Source organism: Triturus cristatus, chromosome 1_2, assembly GCF_964204655.1.
Source record: "Triturus cristatus chromosome 1_2, aTriCri1.1, whole genome shotgun sequence".
Taxonomy (NCBI): Eukaryota; Metazoa; Chordata; class Amphibia; order Caudata; family Salamandridae; genus Triturus; species Triturus cristatus.
The window spans coordinates 313,428,910-313,441,507 of NC_140580.1; the positions used below are offsets into that span (position 1 = coordinate 313,428,910).

General features: G+C 40.6%; 2 protein-coding genes across 9 annotated transcripts in view; one reads left to right on the top strand and one right to left on the bottom strand.

Moving 5' to 3' along the window:
- The window catches only part of LRRC20 (leucine rich repeat containing 20), a 1,457,380-nt gene that overhangs the window by 309,355 nt on the left and 1,135,427 nt on the right, over positions 1 to 12,598 (bottom strand). The gene's annotated exons all lie outside the window — the stretch shown is intronic.
- Positions 1 to 12,598, top strand: part of LOC146867232 (ropporin-1-like) — a 315,883-nt gene that overhangs the window by 263,818 nt on the left and 39,467 nt on the right. For all 5 annotated transcript variants that reach the window (XM_085614858.1, XM_085614864.1, XM_085614861.1 and 2 more), the window contains 2 exons: positions 5,128 to 5,289; positions 9,958 to 10,133. In XM_085614858.1, coding sequence (XP_085470984.1) covers positions 5,128 to 5,289; positions 9,958 to 10,133 — 338 coding nt within the window. The remainder of the gene's footprint in view (positions 1 to 5,127; positions 5,290 to 9,957; positions 10,134 to 12,598) is intronic.

Consider the following 12,598-nt stretch of genomic DNA (forward strand, 5'->3'; position numbering starts at 1 on the left):
GACATACCTTAGTTACATATCACACAAAATTGGCTGCACTCCCTGGATACAGACTTCTTGAAGCAAAAAGGATCATTGAGCCCATTGGCAGATCTCATAGATTTACCACTAACTAATAATACATGCCACTGACTGCTTTGAGACATTAACCGCCCAATCGGAAAATGATTTAGGTACGTTAAAAGAGAAAGAATGGGTGGAGGGGACAAAGGCGCCCTGTGAATTTGCTATATCAGTTCATCCCTGTCTAATTCAATTCAAATTCCTACTTCAGATATTACTATGCCTCCTTCCATCTAGTGAAAAAGGGTAAAGCCCGATCTACAAACTGCGGAGTTGCAAGGGGGGGTAACTGTAGTACTTTTTTATTTACATGGGTCTGTCAGTACATCAAGGCTAGTTAGTATTCACTCCAGTCTATCACAGTTGGTACACCAAGTGGATGTTTATTAGCCAAAAGGTATACTACCCATCACTAGTTAACCAATAACAATCCTCCGACTTCAGATTAGCATCAAGGAATGGGTAGAGAAGCACTTATATGGAGTTGGGTATATATTAGACCAGGGAATGCTTGAACAAACATCGGAAGATATGGGGTCCTTGGAGGGTAATAAGAGTAGGCGATGTTCGGAAATGCTAACCTAAGCCTTAAGTTTCCAAATGAATGAGTGTCTATTGTATCTACTGCAGATTTGTTGCAACCCAAAAATTCAATAAAAAGTTTTTATAAATAAATATACTACATTCATGGAATGGCTCGAAGGCAGTGGGTCTTGTTGTAACTCTGATAACTCTTTAAATGCCTAATTGTGACAAATAGATGAGGATTTCCTGAGATTTCATGAAAGACCATGGACATTGGATATTTTTTCTGTCTTCAATTTGCCTCTAGGCAGGTTTCCAAGTAGAAGTATTTTAAATACGAATGACAGGCAACGGGATAAAGGGGTCTTTCAAACTTGATTGATGATCATATATTTTGCAAAGCTTGATGTCTTCCTAATCTGAATGAAAAGAGGCTACTACACATTGTATTCTTGTGATCACATCTGTGAGCCCAGATAGAATATTTTGTCCCATTACATTTTTGTTGATTACTAATATTGTTTTTGTGCACATCTAAAACATGCATAAATCCAATCACATTCTAGTGGCCCCTAGAGCCAACATCTCAGTACCGAGCCAAAGAAGAGAACAGAGACATCAAAAGAGTGAAACTTAAACCACTGGAGACTGTCTATGGGGCTGACATCTGCAAATAGTCCCTTAGGAGACAAAATGACATCCTCCGACACATGTATATCGAATTAATGAAATCCAACACAACGAAAAAGCAGAATTTGATATGCTTTGATTACGCAAGCTATTTTGAAAGAGTGATACTTTGACCTCATTTGAATTTAATTTGACTCTATTGTGCATCTACCCAGCGCCACTTGGGCCTGCATACTTCAAGCTCTGTTTCTATAATCTACACCGTGTAATGTGTCTATAACCTTCACCCGTAAAGAACTAAAATGCGTTATTAACTCTGCACTTAAACCATGAGACTTTCCTCTTATACCTGGCATCATTTACAGTGATGTTATCACATTGTCAGTTTCTCCAACTCATGCTTTCTCAAAAAAGTACTTTTCCTTTTTTTTAACCACCACGTAGCCGCCTTGTCAATGAGCTGCATAATTCTGCGCTCTTTGCACCCTGAGCATACACCACAACTAGCTGTTTCTGCGCTCACCCAGAAGCACACACGTTTCAAGGCGCTTTCTTCACAACAGATGCTAAATGCTAGCACTTTGAAACTACAAACGGTGCACTGTTAAAACCAAGAACTGAAACTTTTTTCAACATTGTAAGGACTCGAGTGACGGTAACTCTAGTGTCTAAATCAGGCAGAGTAACAAGCTCAGCTAGGGAAAGGTGAACCAGTCAAAGATAAAAGAGCACATTGCATGGAGCCTCAGAGGTAATTAACCAGGGCCCCTTTATAACTACCATGTTACTAAAGATCAATGGCCAGATGTATGAACACATGTATGAACACATTTTCCCATAGACACAGAATGGCTAAAACTGTTTGATACATCTGGCCACAAATGTTTGATCTCTTAGTGACACGTGTTGAAAGTGCTGGTTTATTGACTTGGGTTTCACACTCTACCTCCATAAATGTTCCTTTTAGAAATGAAATTCCAGATTTGGTTTTTCATTTCAGCACACGCAGGATCTTGGTCGGAAAGAGGGGCTGAATACAGGCTTCACAGTCCAGTGCATCTGTCCCTGAGTGTTTGACAGATTATCACGCCCCCTTACCACCTGGGGGCCTGTTTTTTTCAATTACTGTTGGCTTCCAACCAGTGCTTAATTTGTAAAATGAAGGGTGTCCACAAGCCCTGTGCTATTAAATTTGAGCATGCTGAATACCAAGACTCAGTCCTCCTGAATCCACCTCAGGCCTCTTTAGTCCACTGCCAGACACTGCCTGCCTCTGTCTCAATCTTGCAATCTTCTCCTTTCTCCCTTGGTGACGATTTTTTGTCCTTCTCTTTCTCCTTCTGTCTCATTTGAGTGTTTTCCTTCTCTTGCTCTTGGGAAATGTCTGATGAGGAATAATATAAGCCGATCCCCACAAATCAGTGCTAGTGGCCCCCACCGGCACCCACCAGCTCAAATTCAGCACTGTTAGCAATCCTCGCGAGCTTAGCCTAAAGATGGGTGCTGCCATCCCATGACAATAACACCACATCTGCTATAGTGACCTGATTACCACATTATAAGGTATGTATACAATAATAGAGGTGTAAGTAAGAGTAGTGGTTATTATACTTACCATGACAAAGTGGCAGGAGGCAATGTATTGGATGTGCTATTATTGAAGGTTGATATAATTAATATTCCTGATCTCTAAATTGTGCCATACAGTCTTGATTGAGGCAGGCCCATTTGAAAAAAAAAATTGGAAAAAAAAAATTGAAACACTTCGCAATGTCATGTTAAAGCAAAAGAATGCATATCAGCAGTTCCCTTTCATGAGTATAAAAAAGATTATTGCTAGAAAGTTACATCTACAAAAACTCTGGTATGCCATTACTGTGGGAAAAAATAAAAACATCACTTTACTCACAATTTGTTTATAAAATGTCAATTCAAACATACACATCACCCCCACCCTGATGGAACTTGGCACCCCTTGCCAGCCCGCCCCATCTTCAAAACTAGCTGCATCCTTTGCTTCAATCCACATCAAGATGATTTTGCACAGGGAGATATCTTGGCAGCATACAACATCCTGCAAGCTGCATTTCTGAAATGTATCCCAAAAAAAAGATGAGCTGTCAGTACTGAAGTGCCTATGCTGGACCCGGCCCTCTCTGCAGGGTACCCCCAAACCTTTTTCCCTCACCCCTCTTGTTTTCTGAACCGTTTTTGTTGACTCTTAGGACTCTGTGCACTTTACCAATGATAAGTGCTAAAGTGCTTGTGCTCTCTCCTTTAAGCATTGTAAAATTGGCTTACAACCAATTGGCACATTTACACTTATACGTCCCTAGTAAAGTTGCACGACATGTACCAAAGGACTGTTAATTAAATATCACTAGTCAGCCACAAGCACTTATTGTGCCATCCACTTAAGTAGCCTTTTTAAACATGTCTCAGGTCTACCATAACAGCCTGTGTGTGTAGTTTTAAACTGCCATTATAACCTTGCAAAATAAACCTTCTTCCATACCTAAACCTTCCTTTTTAATACATATAAGTATTCCTTAGGGAAGGCCCTAAACAGCCCATATGGCAGGGTGCAGTGTATTTGAAAGGTTGGACATGTACTTCTAAGTTTTACATGTCCTGGTAGCGAAAAACTCTAAGCTAAGGTAGGCAGCAGAGACCACTTGCCTTTAAGAGAGGAAAGCAAGCAGAAAATAATAAAGGAAAATTTTTTATTTACTTTGCAGATAACATATTCCAAGAGAGTGACAACTCCAATTGAATATAAACACCCAGAACTGCCTGTGAAATTTTAGAGGAAGCTCAAAAGTTAGGTGAAAAGACATTAGAAAAAAGTATACAGAAGTAATAGCTGGCGCAGTAGGCTGCTTGAACATCTTCACTAATGGGAAGATTTCTATTGCAATGTCTCTGCCTTTGAACTCTGGTGCCCCAGTGCCTCCACCTCCACCATGCCTATCCTGTGTTCCCTAACAGCCCTTTTTGTGGACCCCAGTAGCTCCCTTTTAAGCCCTGCCTCTGTCATTGTCTCTTTTTCCTGTGCTACTCTTCCCTTTCACACTCCCCCCCCAACCTTAACCCACCTTTTCTACACCCCCTTTTCTTGAACCACTTTTCCCTCATGGTCTAGCGACCAGTTCTTCCACCCCGCACAAATGTCCTTTGTCTATTTGCTTCCCTGATTGCCCTTTGGTCCTTATGTATCCCTCTTTATGCTTTCCCCCATCTTGATTATAAATATTTCCATGGTAGTCTATTATCAACATCCTCCTCCTCTGCCCCTCAACGCTATGCTCCGTCACTCTCTGGTTGCACTGTACGCAACTTCCCACCCCACCAAATCTCCACCCAACCATCAATATGAGTGCAATGCTTGTCTTGTCCACTAGGGGAAACTCGCATGGGACTGTGGTCCACTCAACCAACCTGCACAAACTGAGGGTTGGCTGAATCCCAAGCCATCATCTTCATTCCTGTATATGCACTGCTTGTTTCTTTCTTGGCAGCACAATAGGACACAGTGAAGGCACTTGCTGCCCTCCAGGCCTTTTCAGCTTTTGCCCTCACAAAGTCCACAAAGATGTACCTAGGGAAGATCATGCAGACCTAAACCTCTGAGGGGGTAATTACTACATAACAAGTCATTCTGGTTCAGGTGGAAAGAGCTGTTTGGACCCAAACTGAGATCTGCAGGGCCGATGTATGAAGGGCAGTCGTACAGTGCTCTTAAGATTCTTTTCTTAACCGAGGCGCTTCCTAGTTCGGAAACAGTTTCAAACATCACTCGTATGATACCCCATAAGGTGCTTCCACATATGATAGAAGAGTGGACTCTCCATTCCTTAATAAGCCTTCCTCATATGCATTGTTAATACTTGCTCCATATTTTTATTTCAGGTGGGTGGCAGATTGACCATAGTGTCAGAAGAATTGCTGCAGATGTGGAAGACGCTGAGTCTTCCAGTGGACCTTTTTGACAGCATCATGAATGTCGGACGCCTGGCAGATGAAATCGAATGGCTAAAATTCCTGGCCTTAGCATGCAGTTCTCTTGGAGTTGTAAGTATGAACAGCTTTCCAGGTTTACACATTAACAATCAGCAATATTTAAAACAGTGTGAACAAATCATTCAGTAATGATGGCTGATGACTAAGAAGTCATGGTAATGTTTTGGTTCAGGAAATTCTTTCTGATCTTTATACTAAATAACCTTCTCAACTGAACTTTTTATTTGTACTGATATATCCATTCAAAGTGATCCTATAGGGAACATGTGCCATAATCCCATTAAAGCAAATTTGGGGAAATTGAGAGATTCTACCTCACATCACACATTTTTGTGACTTTTAACAGTCCGAAAATGCGGTAGTAATTACATACAAGAAAGTGAAAAAATGTGAGTTACACACCGAACAGCATAACATTGTTCATTTCTTGCACTTGAATAATAAATCCAGTGGTAATACTGTGCAGTATTGTTTTTACCGCTTCTCAGAGTCATCTCAAGATTCAGTGTGGTACTCTAAATGAGCTTTTTGAGAAGATAATACTAAAAATACATGCTGTTTAATTGCATGTATAGAATGTGCACTAATTATCCGCCTAGACTAGGGGCCAGATGTACGACAGGAAACTGCGACCCGTTTGTAACTGCAAAATCCCTGTGGGCCATGTACCAACACTATTTTGCGGCTCGCAAAAAATTGCAACTCACAAAATAGTGTTTTGCGACTCGCAATTAGGAAGGGGCGTTCTCTTCCTAATTGCGACCCCACAAGCCATGTAAGAATGTTTTGCGACCGCAAATTAGGTGGCAAAACACTTTCAGTTTACCACCCTCTTCAAGATATTTTTAGGGACAGGTGGCGGTCCCACGGAGCACTACCTGCCCTTAAAAAATAAAACGAAAACGTTTCATTTAAAAAAAAAAAAAATCCATCCCGTTTTCCTTTAAAGAAAACGGGCTGCATTTTAAAAAAAACTGCTTTATTTAAAAGCAGTCCCAGACATGGAGGTCTGCTGAGCCCAGCAGGCCATCATACCTGAAAGGGCCTGCCATTCTCAGCGTCGCAAATTGTGAGTGCCTCATTAATATTCATGAGGCATGTAATTTGCGACCCCATTGAGAATTGCTAACAGTGTCTCTGATGTACATTGGAAATTGCGACTCGCAAATTGTGTCTAGCAATTTGCGAGTCGCAATTTCCAATGGTCGTACATCTGGCCCTAGGTCTTTACGAATATGGTCTCCTGTCTGGAATATTTTACCCATAGCTCGTGATTTTCAGGTGTGTTCGTCTAATTAGCTCAATGGAAGCAAAATAAGACTACAATATCCAGAATGATTAGGCTATCACACGAAAGTCCAGGACTGGAAAGAGTGTCGAAATAATCTAGAGAGAGGTAATCACCCTAATTTAGACCTCCAAAGGGCACTAAACTGTGCAGGAAATTACTGGTTTATAGAGTGTTGACCGGGCTGAAGGCTGCGATTTAAACCACGTATTAATGATCAAGTGGGAAGGCCGTTAACAGTCCCAACTGGCACCTACAGCATTTTGATATCCAAAATGTTGGAATGCCACAGTGATTGTGACGGCCTGCTCTCTTTCTGGTGAGAATGACAGCATTGATGGGTGATGGTTAAAAGGTACCAGGAAACAGATAAGAGGATGGCACTTCAGTTCAACCAGCTCTTGCTTGTTTAAGCAGGCAATCACTGCATGGGGACTCATCAGGGGTGGATTAACCATTAAGCAAAATAAGCATGTGCTTAGGGCATCAAAGGATGGGGGGGCACCACCGAAAATTTCCATTGCCGGATTTACCATGGTCCATTTGGTACAACACTGTAAATGAAAAGAGACCCTCCATATCTATTGCTGTAGAACACCATCCCCTCTTTAAAATAACAACACTCACTTTACTGGAATTAATTATGTCTACTGAGCACAGCCCACACTGTAGTTTACAATAGACAGAAAGCTGCCTTCATTTGAATGGACTACATCAGGCCCCTTCACCGGTATGGGAGTGCACCCGTTAAAATCCCAAATGCAGAACATTTAGAGTCTCATTATAAGGACAATGTTATCTCCCTTAGTAATTGAATCCCCAATGTTATTGATACCCGGGGCACTAGAATCTCAAGGCAGGCAAATATACTGAGGAGTTACTAGGGATTACTAGGGGGGGTCTCTGAGGGTCCCCTTGAAAGTGACAAATTACAGGAGGAATCTGTACTTTCAGCCCTCTTCTCTAAGTAATTCCTAATTTTCCCCAGAGTCTCAGGATAAAAGACAACAAATCTGCAGAGTTACCATGGATATTGCAATTCCAATTAATCTAGTAACTCCACCCACCAGCCAAATCACGGCAATCAGCAACCTTGAAATGTGTTTTTTTTTATTACAAAAGGGATGAAATATGTGTCTCCATGTAAAGGTTTCAGGATCACTGCCGGCTTTGGGCTCCAAATACCTAAACTTGTGGAGTTTGAGGTGGCTGCTGAAGCAGGTTATCTACCACCACCCACTTGGCCGGTGAGAACCAATGAATAACAAATGCTTGGGCAGGTGACCAATACATAGTAATTCATGTACAGCAGCACAGCCCAACTCTGAACAACATATATGTATACTTATATAGCTCAGTCCTATCTAGAGCAGCAGTGTGATGACACAGGAGTAATGTAGGTGAGAATTCCACCAAAGTGTGACTAAAGAATTAATTCATGACATTTTATATTAGATATGGATGGGGGAATAAAGATTGTTTTTGTTGTAAGCCTTTAATGTTGGGGAAGTTTGCCAAAGTCCTTATGGGAAACCATTCAGGTGCAACTCGAAAACAGTCTTAAGGTTCTTTCTGAACTGCTGGGACGATAGCCACCAGATCTATGGTGCACAGAGGGAGACATGTGTCCACTACTATCCTAGCTCTGTTATATTAAATTTAAAATGAAGCCGTCATGACTCCTTCCTTTGTGTTTATCTCTTGACCTGGTTGGTTTTCAGCTAGATATGGTTTTGGTTTGTATGATATTAGAACTCATGCCTTTACCAAGCATCCTTCCCCACGGAATGCCTTTGCCGCTCAAACCTTCTCCAAGTCTCTTATGTGTGTGTATATATCCAAAGCCATCTTTTATTGCCTTACCACACTACTCGTTTACCCAGACATTAACCCTAAAGACACCCTTACCACCCAATAGTCTTACCCACCCCTAAACTAAAAAAAAACATTTACAACCCAATACCCTTACCCACCCCTAAACCTTCAAAACACTGTTACCACCCAACACCCTGACCCACCCCAAACTATAAAAACACCCTTTTTAACCAATACCCTTACCCACCAATAAACCCTAAAAACACACATACCACCAAGAACCTTAACCCCATACCTTAAAAACACCAGTGCTACCCTATACCTTAACCACCCCTAAACCCTAAAAAGCGCCCTTATTGTATACCCCTACTCACCCCTAAACCATAAATGTAATGTATATGTATATATAGATATGTTTGTGTGTTTTTTTTTGCAAACAATGTGCGCCACAGTGCATACAGCAGCGGGTGCAGGCGTGGGGCTGAACCAAAACCCAAATTCAATTTTATTAAATAAAATACGCCACACTCTGTAAATCCGAAGTATCCATTCTTTTATTCACTTCTCAAAACATTGACACTTCACCAACGCTTTTCGGTCTATATATATATATTTAAAAAGCTGCTGGTGCTGACGGTAGAGGGAGATTGTCCCTTTCAAAGCAATTCAACCAAATGTAACACTGCACTCCAGGAACTCAGAATACTTTAGTTATTCAAAATAGCGCATGGCAAACACTGATGTGTTTCGACTGTAAAAGTCTTTCTCACGGTGGGTGAGTCCTTTCTTGCTGTCACTTATCTACAAGCTGCCCATCCCACTTATTATGGGGTATGCAGTATTACATTATCTCTTGTTGACACAATACATTAAAACAGATGTTTCAGCAAGGGCGGACATTTTTTTACAACAGTGTTCTGCTGAAAACAGGCAGATGGCTTGTTTTTAAACTATAGTCTTAGGTTAATATATTTTAGATTTCTTCACAGTGTAATATACCCCTCAATCCTTTCATACGATGGGCCTTCCTTCATGTGTTGTAGTGCTTCCCGGAGGCGTATATTTACTTGAAAGAAGCTCCGAATGTAGTCTCTGAAATATCAGGTTGAGCTATCCCACCCAACCCCACTGGTAGAACTACATGGTCATATAGGTGGACTTTCCTCCACTGTGGAAGAAGGTTATCGCTTTATCGTTACTGCTGGCAAAGAGAAAGGTTGCAGTTAACTGGGTGCTCTATCACCGAATAGTCCAGGAGGCTATATCAGACTATTAAATAAATGAATGTCTGTTAGTTGGTACTTGTTTGGAATGAGTTACTCTGCGATCAATGATTCAAAAAGCACATGAGGGTCACAAAACAAAAATCTGTGAATCAGGGAAAATCTGAGCCATGTTCTGTGTTTGGATGGACATGGATGTGTTGCGGTACATGAAAAATATATGCCATTACCGGAAAGAAGATAAATGAAGCACTCTGTTAGCAGGTGCTCTGAGTGATAGCTCATGGTGAGTCTGTTGTATAAACATTGAATGAGGACAATGAATGAGTGTTCCAGGCAATGTTACACTACAGTGCAGCAACTTGATGCCCTATGCATTTATTTCTTCAACAGACTATCGCCAAAACTCTGAAGATTGCATGTGAGATTTTATCTTCCGACCATGAGTGTGGGCCCCCTCGGATTCCCTTCAGCACTTTCCAGTTTCTCTACACTTTCTTAGCTGATGTGGACGGAGAGGTCTCAGGATCACAAGTAAACCGCATGCTTTCATATATCCAACAAGAGGTGTAAGTAGCATTTTTATTCTGTTATTTGAACTACTCTCTCACGAATAGAACAGCAGTTTGTTAATCCTCACCAGTGATTGTATCAATAGACCTTAGCAAAATTTAAATTCACAAAATGTCACATTGGTTTGAACAAGTGTCTTGCGGTATCTTGCGTGTGACCCTGTTACACTGGGTGTGCCCTATCATGAAAATTTAACGTAAAATACAGGCAGCCCATTTCAAGCCATTTCTGTACTTTTTCAAAATGTTGTGAACAAAATTGCGATTTGGCATAGTTATTAACCAGAATGGGAATCTTTAAACAGCAATTAACAATCTGCAATGGTGCAGAGCTGGAAATGTGCTCCCAGTGAAACAATTAAGCTGCCAAAATGTGGTATTGTTAGGACCCTGTGAGATGGAATATCCATTTGCAAAGTGTCAATGACCTTGATGTCATTTATTTCAAATTGATCAGCAGACATCAAGCAATTATTATTTCTGCAACACACACCTGCAACACACCTACCATAGAAAGTGATCTCAATTACTCGATGGTTTGTCCTCGACCAACAATGTTCATTTATCACAGGAACAAATCATAGCTGCAAAACATCACTACAGTGAGCCACCGGATCCCATGAATCCTGTTGTAAAGGCTGATCTGACTCATAACCATTTGATTTAAAATACGTTATTTAAACTGTACTAGAATAATAACATGACCAAAGGCAAATGTGAAACAGAAACCAACTCCCCAGTAGTGGAAAGCTTCTACCCAGTCACTTTACTCCATATCATTACAGACACTGTTTTCAGTCCTGGGCTTTCTTGTTACAACCTAATTCATTCTGGGTGTTGTAGCCTTGGTTAGCTCTCATTGAGATCATTAGACCTGAAATCAATGATTTGTAGTTTAAATGCCCAGGACTGGAAACAGTGACCCTGATGATCTGGAGTAAGATGGTCAACCTACTATATGAGGCTATACCTTGCTTCTTTCATTTGCCTCTTTCACTCTGCTGCTTATGTAAGTTTCCATCTGCCTCTTGAGTCTATTTCTTAATACCACGATTTTCCTTATCCAAAAATATAACTGGAGGATCACATTACTTAATATAAGGCGGTGCCCAGATAAGCCATCAAGTCCAGACAAAGGCTCTGTGCTCATCTTTTATATCTACTGTCATCGCGAAACTGCAGTGCATTTGCTTAATTTTTTTATAAGTGTTTTACTAAAACGTAATCTTTTCAATGTTTCTATTGGCGCAATTGAGGTTGCTGAGGAGTGGTTCCAGACCATTGTTGTCTGAATACTTTCTGACATAAATAACGTGCGCTAAATAATTTTAACTAAAATATCGCTCCATCAGGGTTCATAAAAGTAAATCTACAACCAAAGGGACGATATCTTTGTGAACAATATTTAGGAAAACAATTTTTATGCCAAACAATATTTCAGTATGCAATATTATGACCTACAACCGGTTACTAACTGTGGGTTTAAAGCTGATTCAGCGCTGGGCTAACCTCCTACCATTGATTTTGTAATGGGCCTTTTCTTTGTTGACTGAAAGGTAAAAAGAGTTAGCATTAGTTAAACATATCTAATTAACAGTGTAGGTCAACTTTTTTTTTTTTTTTTTTTTTAGTTTTATATAGCGCGAACTAGACCAGAGACATCGGGTATGAGAGGGCTTTACATGAGCACCAGTTTTGTTACAGGAGAGCACATTTATTTTTGTTAGGCACAGGGAGATTAAGTGATTTGCCCAGAATCACAGGATGTTAAGCTTCATTGCCGAGACTCGAACCCGGTTCCCCAGCTTCGAGGTTGACCACTCTAGCCGTAAGGCTACATCCTCTCCCCAATAAGGCTCCACAATAAGAACTAGGAATCAGAGAATAACGTTAAAAGGTTTTATTACAAGTTAACAGTCTAGATAATGTAAATGAGTCTCAATAACATGGTGTGGAGATACAGGCCAACAAAGGAATAGCCAAACCTCCTAAAGAAGTTCAGGTGCATCAGTTTGAGACAAACAAGAAGTTCAGTCACAGCAATACAGACCATTAACAGTATAATCTGGTGCTCAGAGAAGAGGCTCCAATCCTCTCTCTTAAACATGAGTAAAGTCTAAAATAATTTCATTTAGAGTCTAAACAATCAAGAGTGATTAAATCTGAAGGGGTCTCAAAAAGTTGGGAAAATGCAGAAACAGAGAAATATGTGAAAAAGTTTCCACATTTAAAAAGTCTTCTAGGGATAGGGAAATAAGTGTTAGCCTAAGCCACATTCAGCAAGAATCAAAGGAGAAAGCATAGAGGTCTGTACCTCTCAAACTCTAAAGGGAAAGTGGTCAACATCAACCTGTGAGAACACATGTTAATACCACACAAATCTTCTTGGTAACACCCCTTGTTCACACTATCAGGGGTGCCATTTCCTTTCCATTCTCACATAGTGAGCTGGAACATTAGCA